This window comes from Canis aureus, chromosome 30 (genome assembly GCF_053574225.1).
Source record: "Canis aureus isolate CA01 chromosome 30, VMU_Caureus_v.1.0, whole genome shotgun sequence".
In the NCBI taxonomy this organism is placed as follows: Eukaryota; Metazoa; Chordata; class Mammalia; order Carnivora; family Canidae; genus Canis; species Canis aureus.
In genome coordinates this window covers 43,839,602-43,856,340 of record NC_135640.1, presented here as the reverse complement: position 1 = coordinate 43,856,340, position 16,739 = coordinate 43,839,602, and the positions used below count along the sequence as shown (strand labels likewise).

The 16,739-nt window shown below is 49.6% G+C and overlaps 1 protein-coding gene across 8 annotated transcripts in view; it reads right to left on the bottom strand.

Annotated features, from left to right (window-relative positions):
- The window catches only part of PCNT (pericentrin), a 101,593-nt gene that overhangs the window by 49,400 nt on the left and 35,454 nt on the right, over positions 1-16,739 (bottom strand). For all 8 annotated transcript variants that reach the window (XM_077879488.1, XM_077879484.1, XM_077879489.1 and 5 more), the window contains exons 14-17: positions 16,047-16,614; positions 10,976-11,137; positions 7,067-7,210; positions 1,365-1,516 (exon numbers count right to left, since the gene is read on the bottom strand). In XM_077879488.1, the coding sequence (XP_077735614.1) occupies positions 1,365-1,516; positions 7,067-7,210; positions 10,976-11,137; positions 16,047-16,614 (1,026 nt within the window). The remainder of the gene's footprint in view (positions 1-1,364; positions 1,517-7,066; positions 7,211-10,975; positions 11,138-16,046; positions 16,615-16,739) is intronic.

Here is a 16,739-nt window from a genome sequence, read left to right as displayed (position 1 = left end):
ATACCTGATAGGAACTAACTTGTGGGGCGCCTGGGTGGCTCAGGTAGTTAACCGTTGGCCTTCACCTCAAAGCCTCGGGGGTCCTGGGTTCCAGCTCCCCCCTCCTTCCCTGCTCAGCGGGGAGCCTGCCTCTCCCTCTGCCCCTCCCCGCCTTGTCTCTCTCTAATAAATAAAATCTTTTAAAAAACCCAAAACAAGGGATCCCTGGGTGGCGCAGCGGTTTGGCGCCTGCCTTTGGCCCAGGGCGCGATCCTGGAGACCCGGGATCGAATCCCACGTCGGGCTCCCGGTGCATGGAGCCTGCTTCTCTCTCTGCCTGTGTCTCTGCCTCTCTCTCTCTCTCTCTGTGACTATCATAAATAAAAAAAATAAAAAAAAAAATTAAAAAAATAAATAAACTACAACTCTTAAAAAAAAAAAAAAAAAAACCCAAAACATGCCTATACACAAACGCCCAATAAATCTGTTCACTGACCATTACAATGGACTCCAAATGGTCTTTTTGTGACCATTCTAGTCTTTCGTCTAGATGCCGATATGGTCTTTTTTTGTTTGTTTGTTTTACAGGCTGAACCAGGAACTTTCTCTTTTAGTTAACAAGACTAGGACAGAATGGGAAACTGCCCACACTCCATATTTAATTACTACAGCAAGCCAGCTGCTCACATCCTACATGGGTCACCTAAAAAACTGCTAAAATCCTCAACTTTCAAATCTGACAAGTGAAGGCAACAAAACAAATCCAGAAAACTTCCAGCTTCTGCCACTGCAAAGAGCCAGGGCACTGGAGAGGAAAAAGAAGGAACTATTACAAACGTAAGCACTTGAGTTGGCTCAAGCCCTCTAGCCAGACTCCCCTGACGCGGGGCAGGATGCAGGAAAGGTCCTCCTGGCACCGAGGGGTAAAACCAATAGACGTGAAACACCTGACTCTGTCAGCAATGCTTTCAGGGAAGGATCTTCATCAAAAGGGGGAAGTGTAAGAATAAATAAAAGAAAACCTCAATCAGAATGAGTCAGGAGGGCAGCAGGGGGGCGGGGGCCCAAGGCCCTCCAAGTGCAGACCTTCCAGGAGAGGGACACCGGGTCCAGGTACTACCGGGCCACCCCGCAGGAGGAAGGTTTCCTCTGCCTCTCAACAGCCCAGCCACTGAGAGGCCGGCAGGCCCGGCCGAGGAGAAACCACCCGCCTTCAGCCCCACTGTTCTCCAATGACGTCCTGTACTTGGTGCTCAGTACTCTTCTTGATGTCTTTTTGAATGAGAAGAGGGACAGGGCCGGGGGTCGCATCCCGCCAGGTACCGCGGTGCGCTCACGCGGGAGAGGGCGCGGGGGCGGCGGGCACAGGGGAGCGAGCGACCGACCTTTCGCGGTCAGACAGGTCAGCATCGGACTTCAGCATCGAGATGAGATTCGTGCCCTCCTGGTTCTCCCTCTCGCGCCTCTGCTGCAGCTGCTCCAGGTCGCGGCGGCGCTCTTCCACCTCGTGACTTAGGGATAAAATCTGTTCCTTCAGCTGTTGAGGAAAAATTGTCATAGCTCTGTTTAAAACAATTCCGTGAGGAATAAACTTCTGTAACAAACACTCGTCATCCCAGGTAACAAAAACACGGCAAAATACAGCGATTGAAGGTGAAGATTACTAACAGCCCCCCATCACCCACCGCCTCCAGACCCGGGATATGCGAACATCCCAGGAGCCCAGGCGCCAGGGTCAGGGGCAAATTCACCAGAGACTATTCTCACAAAACACTCAAAATCTCTTTTATGTTCATTCAGAGTATTAGTTTCTAGGCAACTGAAGATCACCTACACCTGTCTCCTTGAAAAAAGAGCCAAAGGGGGTGCCCGGGGACGGTGGGGGGGGGGGGCTCCATCAGAAGCACAGCTTGGCTCAGGTCATGACCTCAGGGTCCTGGGATCAGCCCTGTGTCAGGCCCCCTGCTCAGCGGGGAGTCTGCTTCTCCCTCTGCCTCCTCCCCACCATGTACTCTCTCTCAAATAAAATCTTTAAAAAAAAAAAAATACAGATTCTATAAACCACTGGTTCCGTCAGACTAAGATGGCAAATGATGACCAAAAACAAACAAAAGAGAAGAGCCGTGAGCCCAAATGCCGCCAGCACCTGAGCTGGTGCCCAGACTGCTCCAGGCGCGGCGTAGCCCCAGCTGGTGGGGTGTGGAGGGACGGCAGACGCCTGCCGGCCTCCCAGCATCAAGCCGAGGGCCAGCCGTACAGGCCACCACGGTGGCGGAGTCCACCCTCCGAGTGTGTGGGACACACACTTTCCCCTCTGCCCATCCTGCTCCCTCCTGCTGAAGGAAGGGAAGTGGACACAGCACAAGCCGACACCCTGCCAGCCCCCACCCCGTCCCGGGTGGGATGCGGGTGGGATGCGGGTGCGACCTTCCTCCAGGAAGCTCCCAACTGTCTGCATGTTGATGCTTTACCAGAGGGAAAAGCAACCTTAACCCGACAATGGCAAGGCGTCCAGGACCTTGTAGGTCGGTCCTCCTTAGACAAAAGTTCTTTTGAAAATCTCCCTTCCCCTTACTTACCCCGACTCCGACTCCACAGTGTATGAAGAGCCAGCCCTCACCACCCTGGGGCAGCAGCCCTTCCTGCCCACAGGTCCTGTCCTTGTGCTTTAATAAAACCACCATTTGCAAAGACATCTCAAGAATTCCTTCTTGGTCATCAGCTCCAGATCTCCCCCCACAAAACCACCTAGGTTCCAAAACTACATCAGTAGGACGCTCTTCCTTACTGCACAGCATTATTTTAACTGAGCACGTACATTTCAAAAAAGCTTATAGAAATATTTACAACAAAAACAATTTCTTAATAGAGTCTGGTGTGCCTAGCGATCATTGTCCCTCTCCCTGGGACACTGCCTGGTCATAGCACACAAGCAGTGAGCGCGGGTGAGCGCGGGCTCACGGCAGGAGCGGGACTTGGGCAGCAGGGAGCAGCCTCCTCCCCGCACCCCGCAGCCCCCAGCAGCAAGTTCACTCCTGAGCCCCCCACCCCCACCCCCACCCCCGCCTCTCTTGATGCCCTTCATTCCTCCCCCTTGCACTCAGGAGACCATCAAGCCAGCATCCCCCTATTGTAAAGGTAAATCTGTAACTGCTCAATCCGGAATTTACCATTTCTCTTTACCTGTGCTAATACTTGTAGTAGGACTCTTGAGATACAAAACGGTATAGGATTTGAATGATCTTTAACCCTACTTTCCCATGACCTGGGTTATTTTTAGTATTTTTTTACGGAATGAGTTTTTTAGGAATGCATATAGTGTGTCTTGGCAGAAACACCTGGTAGTTGAAGAAAAATTGAAAAAACACTTTTAGGGTCACCTGGGAGGGGGGCTCAGTCAGTGAAGCATCTGCCTTGGACTCAGGTCATGATCTCGGGGACCTGGGACCGAGCCCCGTGTGGGGCTCCCTGCTCAGCGGGGAGTCTGCTGCTCCCTCTCCCTCTGCCCCTCCCCCTGTTCATCCTCTCTCTCTGTCAAACAAATAAAATCTTTAAAAATAGAAAAAGAAAAAACACTTAGAAAGGTCCTTTCTTCCTTGCGGAACTGTTTCCTGCCTCAGCACTGGTGCCCCTTGCTCTTCAGCCTGGAGCTTGGGAGGGGCTTCTGCTGCCAGAAACAAGCCCCCCCCCCCCCCCCGCCCCCCAGCAGGTGACTGCCCTCCACAGACACACACCACCTGAGGCTGGTGGAGGGTAAGCCACACACCCAGGCGCAGTATTTAAAACCAAACTGGCTCTGCTGCTTGGGAGCCACTGGATTGTTAGCAAATTAAGGGAACCTCTCCTGGGCCTCAGTGTCCTGAGGGATCCATTCCGTGAGCAAGACAGAACCCTACAGCAGTAAGAAAGCTCTGGAATGTACCTCACAAAGTGCCTGGCACACAAAGACAAGTCAGCTATGTCTCCAATCTGGGAAGTCCAAATCCAGTGATGGTGCACAAGGATCCCAGTGGTTTTTCTCCTCCTTTGTACTGGGAGAGCCTGCCTCGAGCCCTCACGATGGAGGCACCCACTTCCAAGGGGGCTCACTCTAGACGCACATCGCCAGCCTCCCTCTCACCCGGCTCCCTTGCTCTACGGATCTTAGTTGATTTAAATAACTGATCTCTGGTCCATTTGTTTTCTTTCGTCTCCATGCTTTATATTCCTGCTCTCAGGGGCACCTGGCTGCCTCAGTTGGTAGGGCACGCGACTCTTGATCGCAGGGTTGTAGGTTCAAGCCCCACGCTGGTTGTAGATAATACTTAAAATCTTTAAAAATAAATAAATTTAAAAGTAGATATGTAGATAAATAAACAAAATTCTGCTCTTATGTTTTAAATTGTTACAAAGGAAGCCACAGGCCCAAGGTGGTGGTGATGTGGGAACAGAGGCAGAAAGAAATGCAGGTAAGTTAAATGTCCTTCTAATCTGCAGCCCATTGACAAGTACTTGAGGGGAGCACAATATATCCTCCAGGAAGCTCCCAACTGTCTGAATCCCAATGTCTTGCTAGAAGGGAAAACAACCTTGGTTTGAAAAGAGCAAGGCCTCCAGTAACCGGAGAGTCTTCTTTAGCCGACTAAGGTCCTGTGGGAACGTCCTTTACTTCCTCCAACCCCCAAGTATCTAGCCAGTCTCCTCACAAGCCCAGGGCAGCCGCTCTTCCTGCCCTCAGGTCCTGTCCCCCACCCCGCCCCCTGGCTTTAATAAAACCACCTTTGTGCACCAAGGGCCACAGACCCCAGCAACACCACTACAAAATCAGGTCAAAGTCACTTGCCCCCAGGACAACAGACCCAGAGGTCACAGCAGTTCCAACCTCCCCAGGAGTGAAAACACTTTAAGCTACTCAATCTGGAATTTTCTGGTTGGCAGGGAGGAGGTAACCTGTCCCTCAGGGCCCTCTCCTCTCCTCCGCCCCCCACGGAAGATGAGGGATCTGCATGAAAAGATCACCCTGCCCTTCCCCCAGGGAAAGATGGGCTTGCTGGAAACCTCCCACCTGTACAGCTCCTGAGAACATCCCTGTGCTTGCTGGATGGGCTGCTCCTGATTCACAGATCACTTCACAAAGCCAATCGGACCTGCAAATTTGCCTGGCTGAGTTTTTTCTCTTAATGAAACTCACCAGTAGTGAGCGCACAAAACCAGAGGCCCTCACACTCAACCCCAGTAAAAGCAGAAGCCCAGGCTCACAATCACACCTGGCTAGGTGTACCCAGCGACAAGGTGTAGCCTCCAGGGCTTTAATAAACTTTTATTTTTTCAAAGTTTCCTGATGGTTATTGCTAAAGAGTATCTTGTAGTCATAATAAGAACCACAAGATGTGGAGAACAAAGGCAAAAGATGTAGAAACAATCAAGTCTCCGTACAACATGCAGCCATTGACAAATCCTTGAGGCAGGCAGTGACCTTCTAGGAATTCAACTGCCTTAAGGTTAATACTCTGTTGGAGGCAAAAAGCAACCCCCAGGAACCTGTAAATCTCCTTTAACATATAGAAATCCCTCCAGAGACTTCCTTTATCTCTACCCCCCAAGATGTGTGTTGGCAATCATCCTTCAAACGTCTGGCCCACTGATAAACATCTAAAGGGTCTCATGAAATAACCGTATCTTCACAGCAAAGTCCTGGAAGCCTGGTTTCTAAATTCCTGAGACTTGCTCTATCCCTAATCGCTCTATCCCTAATCCTGACTAACTAATCCCTCCCTCCTCATGAACCCAGGGCAGCTCTTTCTGTTCACAAGCCCCATCCCTGTGCTTTAATAAAACCACCTTTTTTTGCACCTAAGACATCTCAAGAATTCTTTCTCAACTGTTTGCTCCCAGACCCCACATCACCCCAATATCACATCACAACCACAACACTGGTTATTGATAGGCTGAAAGGAGACCAGCAGAAAACAATGATAAGGTCAGAAAAAGAAACCAGTACTATTACGATCCAGAAAGGTCTACATTGTAGGACTATCTCAAAAAATAGTGTAAGTAGGGGAGCCTGGTCATCTCAGCTGGTAGAGCATCTGCCCCTTGATCTCAAGGTCATGAGTTTAAGCTCCACGTTGTGTGTGTGGAGCCCAGTCAAAAGAAAAAAAAAAAAAAGTATCAATACACACCTCTACTCACAAAGGAAATAATGAACAACTCAACAACAAAACCCAATCCTATTCAAAAACTGTCAAAGGACTTGAACAGACATTTCTTCAAAGACATACAAATGGCCAATTAGCTCATGAAAAGATGCTCAACATCACTGATCATCAGGGAAATGCACATTAAAACCACGATGAGGTCTCACCTCACACCCGCTAGGATGGCGATCATAAACAGAAAACGGAAAATAAGTGCTGGCAAGGATGTGGAGAAACTGGAACGCTGTGCACGGCTGGCAAGAACATAAGGGGCAGCCGCTGTGAAGACAGTATGGCAGCTCCTCAAGACATACACAGCATCACCATCTGACCTGGCAATCCTGTTCCTAGATAGGTACACCCCCGAAGTGACAGCAGGGACTGCAACAGATACTCGTACACGGAGTAACATTATTCAGATTAGTCAAAAGGTGAAAACAACCATCTAAAGGTCCTTCAACAGATAAAGATGAAGAGATAAATACAATGTGGTATCTAAATGTAACAATATTATTCAGCCATAAAAAAAAAAACAAGAAACTTTGATTTGCCTTACATGGACAGACCCCACAGACATGATGCTGAGTGGAATAAACCAGACAGAATAAATGTTGTATGATCCCACTTACAGGAGGGCCCAAAAGTGGTCAAATTCCTAGAGACACAAAGTAGTAGAGTAGGTTCCAGGGCTGGAGGAAAGGGAAATGGGGAGCTAGTGTGTAATGGGGGCAGAGTTTCTACTTGTGATGATGAACAGTTCTAGAAGCAGTGGTGACAGTCGCACAACTGTGTGGATGGGGTTAATGCCACTGAACTGTACCCTTAAAAATGATTAAAATGGTAAATTTTGTTATGCATATTTTACCACACACACACAAAGTAATAACAAAGAAAAGATACTTTCCACATACCTGCAGAATTTGGTTATTCTTCTCCTGCAGCTGCAGAAACAAGGATTCTTTCTCTTTTTGGTAAAGGGACTGTGCTTGCGCACACTCAAGTCCATGTATCTCCTTTTCATGCAAAGCAACTTTCTTTTCACTTTCAAATTCACCCTATATAAAAGCACATTAATTAAAAACAACAAAAATGCCATTAAGCTCTAAAAATTAAGTTGTTCTATTTCTCTATTTGCTAATATATAGTTCACTCAACAAATTTTTTGAGTCCATACTGTGCCAAAAGCAGTGATCAAAAGGGACAAAGCCACTACCCACGGTGAACATGTATATCAAATGTGCTTCTCATACAAAACATAACTAAGACAGCTTTCAACCTTTCCAAAAGGTCACATTAAGCAATTACCCATCACCAGGATATCATGACCATCAGAATCCAAGATACCGAAGTTCCTTTGATTTTAAACATAAACCCTATTTCTTCCTAAATAATAGTGTTTTTTTGCAGAAGGTTCACCTAACAAATTAAAGTATATATATTTTTTAATAATAAATTACTTTTTTTTACTGGTGTTCAATTTGCCAACATACAGAACAACACCCAGTGCTCATCCCGTCAAGTGCCTACCTCAGTGCCACCCCCACCCCCCGCCCTCCTCCCCTTCTACCATCCCTAGTTCGTTTCCCAGAGTTAGGAGTCTTCATGTTAATGAGGGCAGCCTGGGTGGCTCAGCGGTTTAGCGCCCCCTTCAGTCCAGGGCGTGATCCTGGAGATTCGAGATTGAGTCCCACATGGGGCTCCCCCTGCAGGGAGCCTGCTACTCCCTCTGCCTATGTCTCTGCCTCTCTCTCTCTCTGAATGAATAAATAAATAAAATCTTTTTTTTTAAGTATATTAATGAAATAAGCTTTAAAAAAAAAATAAAACCAGGGGATCCCTGGGTGGCTCAGCGGTTTGGCGCCTGCTTTTGGCCCAGGGAGCGATCCTGGAGTCCCGGGATCGAGTCCTGCATCGTCGGGCTCCCTGCATGGAGCCTGCTTCTCCCTCTGCCTGTGTCTCTGCCTCTCTCTCTCTCTCTCTCTCTCTGTGTGTGACTATAATAAAAAATAAATAAATAAATAAATAAATAAATAAATAAATAAATAAATAAATAAAAGCTAAGGCAGAGTAAACCGCCTGCCAGAGCACTGAAAGCATGACCCAACCAGAGCCCCTCAATAAAGAAAGAGATTATAAAATGGAACTACGGGATCTCTGAGTGGCGCAGCGGTTTGGCGCCTGCCTTTGGCCCAGGGCGCGATCCTGGAGACCCAGGATCGAATCCCACATCGGGCTCCCGGTGCATGGAGCCTGCTTCTCCCTCTGCCTGTGTCTCTGCCTCTCTCTCTCTCTCTCTCTGTGACTATCATAAATAAATAAAAATTAAAAAAAAAATAAAAAGTAAAATAAAATAAGCAAATAAAATGGAACTAAAGAGAGATTCTGGAGCTGAAAAGTACAATGAATGAAAAATTAATTGAGAGACTCAATGGTAAATATGAATGGGTAGAAGAATCAGCAAATATGAAGACAGATCAAACAAGATTATTAAAAAAAAATCAATCAAACAAGATTATTCAGTCTGGAGAATAAAAACAAAGAATAAATTAAATAGGCTCCTGGGTGGCTCAGTCAGTTAAATGTCGGACTCTTGATTTCAGCTCAGGTCGTGATTCAAAGATTATCTCTCCCTCTGCCCCTCCCCCTGCCCAAGTGCTCTCTAAATAAATAAATAAAATCTTTTTCTTTTTTAAAGGAAAGTAAACAGAGCTTCAAAGGCCTGCGGGACACCCTCAAAGACCAACATACCCATAATGGGGGAGAGGAGAAAGGAACAGGGTAGGAAGACTCTTTGAAGATATAATGGCCAAAAACAAAAAGGGGGGTGGAGCCTTGGTGGCTCAGCCGGTTTAGCGCCACCTTCGGCCCAGGGCCCAGGGCATAACTCCCAGGGCGTGACTCCCAGGTCGTGACCCCTGGGGTCCCAGAGTCGGGACTCGGGCTCTCTGCATGGAGCCTGCTTCTCCCTTTGCCTGTGTCTCTGCCTCTCTCTCTCTCTGTCTCTCATAAATAAATAAAATCTTTAAGAAAAAAAAAAAAAGATAACGGCCAAAACCCACAACTTTGATGAGAAAATATTAATATATAAACACAAGAAGCCCAATTAGCCCCAGATAGGATAAACTCAAGAGATCCACACCAAGACACATCCCAATTAAACTGTGAAAGACTAAGAAAAAGAAGCTTGAAAGCAGCTATCCTCAACATAAAATTAATGGCTAGCTTACTTTTCAGAAACCATGGAGGCCAAAAAGCAGTAGGGTGGTAAAAATTCAGTGCTGGGGAAAAAAAAAGACTGAACCAAGAATTCTATGTCCAGGAAACTATCTTTACAAAATGAAGGAGAAGTTAAAACATTCCCAGATGAGTGAAAACTGAGAGAATTCATTACTAACAGGCCTGCCCTGAAAAGATACTGAAAGGCTAAAGTGAAAGGACACTAGACCTGAATTTGAATCCACATGAAGAAACCAAGAACGCGGTAAAAGTGACTAAACCAGTAAAGTGAAAGTCAAAATAAACAGTTTTGGTCATTGTTTTTTTCTTCTACGTGATTTTGAAAAAAAATCAATGAGCATAAATTATATGTAAATGTGGTTTGTATAATATTAACACAAAGGACAGAGAAGGGGATGAAGCTACATAGGAGAATAGATTTACAAACTATTAAATTTAAGATGGTATTAATCTGAGCTGTACCGTTATAAAGTGTTCATTATAATCCCCTGGGCAGGCACTAATAAATCAAAAAAATATATAGCAAAATAAATATCAAGGACATTCAAATGAAAAGAAAGCAGTAATGGAAAATTAGAAAAACAAAAGAGATAAATGATACATAAAAACCAAACAGCAAGTACTGATACACACTACAATATCTATAAATGTAGAAAACATTGTGCTCAGTGAAAGGAACCAAAGGCAAATAGGTACATACTGTATGATCCCACATCTATAACATCCAGAAAAGGCAAACTAACAGAAAGATTAGTGGTTGCCAGGGGCTGGGGGATGGGAAAGGCAGCTAACAGGGTGGGGGTTTCTTTTTGTGGTGATGTAAGTGTTCTGGAAGTAGACAGGAGTTATAGTTGCACAACTTGGTGAATATACTAAAACCGAAATGCATACTTAAAAATAATTTTTATGATATGCCTTAATATGTCTTAAATTATATCTTATATATAAATATCTAATATTCAATATAAAAGTATCTAAAATATATCTTAATAAAGTTGTTTTTAAAAAAAAAACAAAAACAAAATAAAGCTACATTAAAAATCATCATAAGATGGGGATCCCTGGGTGGCTCAGCGGTTTAGTGCCGCCTTCAGCCCAGGGCGTGACCTGGAGTCCCGGGATCGAGTCTCACCTCAGGCTCCCTGCATGGAGCCTGCTCTTCCTCTGCCTGTGTCTCTGCCTCTCTCCCTCTCTGCGTGTCTGTCATGAATAAATAAATAAAATCTTAAAAAAAAAATCATAAGAGAGGGTGTGCAGTGTTCACTCATCCTGCACATTCTTCCATGAAAACAGACTACTTAAAGCAAGAAAAACCTTCATGTAGCTGCTGCTGAGTCATCAGAGCAAGGCAGTAAGACTCAAACTTTCTCAGATTTAAAATATTTGATGACAACTTCTTAGCAGAAAAGGTATGCTAACCACCCAATTTAAATAGAAAAGAAATGAATGGAAATGTTGCCTAGAAAACTCTAACACCAACTATTTTAACTTTGCATATCACCATTAGTTTAGAATAAAATTCCTCATTCACTTTGCAGATGACAAAACACAGCAATAAGACAGACCACTCTTAATCCCAGTACCTTTGGCTGTAGGATTTGCTGCTCCAGGAACGGTTCTGACGGGCACTCGAGCACCTCAGGCTCCTCCTGACAGTGGAGCTGCTGTTTCCCTGTCTCCTGTCGCAGCTCGGCCAGGAGGGCTGGACGCTGGGCCTCAACCTCTGCAGGGACCGGGGCACCCTCCTTGAGCGAGGAGGAAAAGAGTCAACGCTGAGCTCTTACCTCATACTCCAGTATTTTCACTGTGATGACACACAGGAGTCAGGCTCCAGCTTACAGAACCACTCCGCAGGTCCTGGAGCCCCCTTAATCACCAGCATCAGAAAACGGGGCATGCATGGCACAGCCCTAAATTTGTACTTTCAAGTTATAGAGACTATTTCTGAATTAACTTTCTTTCTTGAAACAAATTTAACTCCAAAACCTTTAAAAAGAAGCATCCCCTGCAAATTCCAAGCTATCACACATTGCAAGGTTTCTGAAGTACTTTAATCACATTTACACCATGATTCCCCTTCTAGGGGAAAGAGGGGGTGATGCAGACCACTGACAGCTAGAAAGGAAGCTGCAGCCCTGGGGGTAACCAGGTTTGACTAGGGAGGCTAACTCCGCAAATGTCAACCACAAAGAGTGGATGAATATAGGGGAAACCCAGACGCCAACAGGCACTCCACACCAGCAGGGCCAAAGCACGGGAGCCATGCCACCGTTTCCCGAAGAAACAGACCACAGGAAATACTGCACCACTGTGGAGGACACTGGGAAAAAGACCACCAACACCCAGGGAGGGAGAGGGACCCAACCCCCACCCAGCAACCCACCAGCCAGGACAACAATCCAGCGGGACTCGGCATCACAGCCCTTTAGCCCCCAGGACGCCGGCACAGGCATTAGGAGATTCCCTCCTAGCATCTTCGGGGAGGGGTCGGGATGGCAAACCCCGCGCGTTCCCTGTGCCCATTAAATGTTCTGGTTAAGATGTGGGAGGATCACTTTCTTCAGGCAACAATCTTTCAGAGAGCAAGTCTCTGTCTGAGGTCAGGGTAGGAGCACACATGCCCCTGAGGACCACTCAGGACCACCCGCCCTCAAGTTCTGGGCACCTGTACGGGGTAGCACAGTGACCAGCAGGCTCTCGCCCCCTCTCCCCGGCCCTGGAGTCACCGCTGCAGGGAGGGCCCGGGGTGGAGGTGGGGGGGTTCTAGATGGAACCTTGGCTGGAAAGAGCAGGCCTGATGCCAAGCCCCTTCCTCACCTGCCCCAACACAGAGCTGCACTTGCTCAAGAGGATGGAAACCTGTCACTTATCTGTTACCCACCACTTTGCATCAGGAAGGATTTTACTGGCAGTTCACAGACACACACGTGTAAGGGAGCATAAGCTCGGCTAAGCGAGTAGCATACACAAGGTGCCCATCCTATGCGCACTGTGGGCGGGAGGAACGGCTCTCACTGTCCACGTGCAGTGGAAAGAGGGCAGTGGGGACACCTCACGCCTGCTGCACCCAACGCAGGCCCAGGCCTGGAGTGGGAACGTGCGAGAAAGGGCACCTGACAGACACAAAGGCCAAGGGCTCAGGAGTCAGGTGAGGCCGGCTGGAGGGTGTGCACCCAGGGAAGGCTGCAGGACGGCCGGTGCCTCTGGCATGCGTTCCCAGGCCACTCCTCCCCAGGCTGGGAAGGCACAAATCCAGTCTCCCTTGGCTCATGCAACCCTACCCCCGACCTTGAGACCTCCTCACAGATAATCACTTCTACTTCTAGCCTCGAATAAAACTCCATTTAATTTTCCATATTCTAAATGGTAAAGTCAAACGAACTAGGGGTGGTAGAAGGGGAGGTGGGCGGGGGGTGGGGGGGACTGGGTGACGGGCACTGAGGGGGGCACTTGATGGGATGAGCACTGGGTGTTATGCTCTATGTTGGCAAACTGAACACTAATAAAAAATAAATTTATAAAAAATAAATAAATAGTAAAGTCAATAGAAGGAAACGATTTTTTTTTTTTTAATTCTCAAGGTTTTTCTAAAAATCTACAGAATTCTAGGAAAAATGTCAGGTATATATGTATGTTTTTAGCCACTAAAAAAACATGACAGATACGTCTTAAAAAAAAAAACAGTAGTATTAACACAAAAGATACCAACGTCGTCGGTGCCTGGGGGCTCCATCGGGGAAGCGGCTGCCTTCAGCTCAGGTCATGAGCTCAGGATCCTGGGATCGAGCCCTGCGTTGGGAGTCCCCGCTCAGCGGGGAGTCTGCGTCTCCCTCTCCCTCTGCCTGCTGCTGCCCCCACCCCACTCTTGTTCTCTCCCCCAAATAAATAAAATCTCCAAAAAAGATTAAGTAAACCGACATACTAATAAAAATAAATCCAACTGAAAATGAATTAAACTATACCCAAAATGGCCTTACTATTTTCAAAAATTATCATACAATTCATAATTATCATAATTCATGTCTTAATTGAAGAAAACATGAAACTGCCTCGAGCAGCTGATCCCGGCCGTACTACAGGTAGCCCCTGCGTTCCACGACTCTGCTTAGCGTTATCGACACGGGCGACCTCTGTCCGGGACGCACACCTCTAAGAGAAGGGAACCAAGCTTCGGTTTCCAGAGAACTTTTCCAACAAGCCAACTCCCAGGGGAAGAAAGCCAATCAGCTCACAAGCCTTTGTGAAATAACTTGTGGCAAGTGACCCTGCTTTTCAAACAGGTGCAAAGATATTTGTGGCCCGGAGCAAACCTGCTGAGGAGGAACAGCGCGTCCCTGCTATTTTGGGGACAATGGCCCTGGCAAGGCTTCATGCAGGCCCAAGCCTGAGGGGGCCACGGGGGGCGCACGCGTCCACCCACAAGGATTCCAGACCACGACGGGCACTGGAGTCCCATCCTGCGTGGAGACACCGACGCCTTCCAGGCAGGAGGGGGAAGTGTTAAGCAGCATCACGGAGGCAGTAAAACGGCCCGAGGCACACAAGCTGCGCTGGAGCCGGACCGGAGCCGGACCCGAACGGCCACAGGAGGAGGCTGCACACGTGAGGGTACGAAGGAATTACTACTTAGTTTTAAAGTCAGAACAGATTGCAGTTCTGCTCCCTCGAGGGGGAAGAAACACAGACTGAAGCGTCCACAGACGAAAATGCGTGATGTCCGGGACCTGCGGCAACAGAAAGGGCAGGTGAGGGGGCACGGGTGCACAAGGACAGCACCTGCTGCCACGGGCGGCCACACAGCGCGTCGCTCAACCGTTGCCCCTCCGTCTATGCGGACACCCTCTCCAATAAAAGTGAAAATTCAACAAGTCCAAATGTTTTTGTGAAACCAGCTAGACAACAAGGCTCGCTTAAAAAGTATCAAGGGGGCAGCCTGGGTGGCTCATGGGCCGCCCGGGCGGCTTAGTGGTTTAGCGCCACCTTCAGCCCAGGGCCTGATCCTGGAGACCCGGGATCGAGTCCCGCATCGGGCTCCCTGCGTGGGGCCTGCTTCTCCCTCTGCCTGTGTCTCTGCCTCTCTCTCTCTCTCTCTGTGTATGTGTGTCTCTTATGAATAAATAAATAAAATCTTTAAAAAAAAAAGGTATCGAGGGGTGCGGGGGAGAGGGCTCTGTCGGTGACGCATCTGCCTTGGGCTCAGGTCATGACCTCAGGGTCCCGGATCGAGTCCCATGGTGGGATCCCTACTCAGTGAGGGGTCTGCTTCTCCCCCTCCCTCTGCTGCTCTGCCTACTTGTGCGCTCACTCATTCTCTCTGTTTCTCAAATAAATAAAATCTTTAAAAATAAAAATTAAAAAAAAAGAAAAACAGAAAACTACTACTCACAAGAATCTGTATCTCAATAAATTTGGACGTAACACTTCACAAAAAATACCGGGTATTTGCAAAGCGCTGTGTGTGTAGGTTCCCATCCTGTCGCTACCCTTTCACCCCCAGAAGGACGGGGAGATACGAACACGAGTGTGAAGGGCCTCGGGGCACAGGCCATCCTGCCCAGATGCACAGGGACCCACGGACCCGCACGAGGGCCTGGCCGCGGCAGCTGCGCGGATTCGAGAGATCCCAACTGCTTCATCAGACCCCGAGCAGCAGCAGTGCGCGATCTGACATGCGGCTCACACACGCGCGAGCGCAGCTGAAAGAGCTGAAAACGAAACCAGAGCGTGCGTCAGCCCCGGAGCACCTGCCCCGGCAGGAGTGTCCTGTGTGGACCCGTGTCAGCGACACCGCGCACAGCTGTCCCTGCGGGGCCCTCCGCCTCGGGCAGGGAGGGCTCCTCCGCCACCGCTGCCTACCGGGTGCAGACCCAGACGTCACCCCGCTCACCTGCCAGACGCCCCGGCCTTCCCTCCTGGGTGGCTGCCCCCAGCTGCCCCCTGAGGGCCCCGGCTGACCCTTCCCCCAGGTAGTCCAGTCACTCCAAGCCCCCACCGGTCAGCCATCAGAGGCCTTCAGAACGCATCTGCGCCCTTGCTGCTGCCTGCAAGCTCAGGACCTTGCCCCCCAGGTGCACCGCAGGTGGACGGATCTGGACTCCCGTATGCCCCAGCTGACCTGAGGTCACGCCAACATGCTGCGGCAGGGCCCCTGGCACCTCAAAAGAGCTGTAGCTGGGGATGTCCGCAGGGCTGAGCAAGGCGGGCCCCATGGCATCCACCCCTGCTGGTGGGGCCCCTGGAGGCCCCAGGGCTAGAAGTCCTAGAGGGAGGTGGGCTCTGCACCGGGCAGTCGGGGAAACACTTGTTGGGGACGTGAGCACACGAGGAGCCCAGACGACAGCAAGCCTGGCACGTGGCATGCACGGGACGGGAGCCGGGAGACAGGGTCAGAGTGTGCTGTGGTGGGGGTCTGCAGAGCTGTGCCCCCGGGTCAGAGGGAGCACCTGGGGTGCACAGGGTGGGACCAACGTGCAGAAGGGAGACAACGGAGGCGGGGGGGCTGCCTCCACGGCAGACCAGATTGGGAGCGCTCCGACCATCTCCCCGGCACGTGGCCTGCAGGCGCCTCCATCCACCCACCACGCAGCCACCCGCCAGATAGCGGCAGATGGGACACACGGGGTAGAGACACGCAGGCCCTGACGCGCGCCTCACCTGCTGGGCTCCCTGAACCTCAGGGGGCACCGGGGCCTTCACACCCTCAAGCTGGCCCGAGCTCGTCTGCGTCCTCAGGCCCCCCTCCACAGGCGGAAGCTCCTGGCCGTGGCTCAGCGGATGCTTCTCCAGCGCCTGAGTCAGAGGCGTGGGGTGAGAAGCCTCCTTCTCCTGCAGCTGCTTCTCCAGGTCCACTCTCAGCTGCTCGAGAGCCTGCCTGTGCTCCTCCCGCATGGCCTGCACCTCGGACAGGTGACGCGACTCCAGGGACCCCAGAAGTGCCGAGTGTCTGGCTTCCAGGGCACTGATGGCAGCGGCGTGCTCTGTCTGCAACTCAGCCACACGTGCTTCTGCGAGAGCCCACCGCTCGCTCTCCACGGAGGCCTTCAGCTCCTCCACCTCGGCCCGGCGTCTGGCCTCCAGCTGCGCCGTCAAGGACAGTACGTGCTGCTGGTGTCTCTCCTGTAGGAGCCGCATGTCACAGGCGTGCTTCTCCTGGGCCTCCTGGAGGAGAGCATCCTGTTCCGCGGTGAATTTCTCTGTGAGTTCTTTACGTTCTTTTAAGAACCTGAGAGGACACGCAAGGTGAGCACGGGCAGCAAAACACAGTCACGAAAGCACCAACCTCACTCACTTTGCTCACAGTGACTCACCACTACAGTAGCCACTCACTACACCGTTGCCGTATTCCAG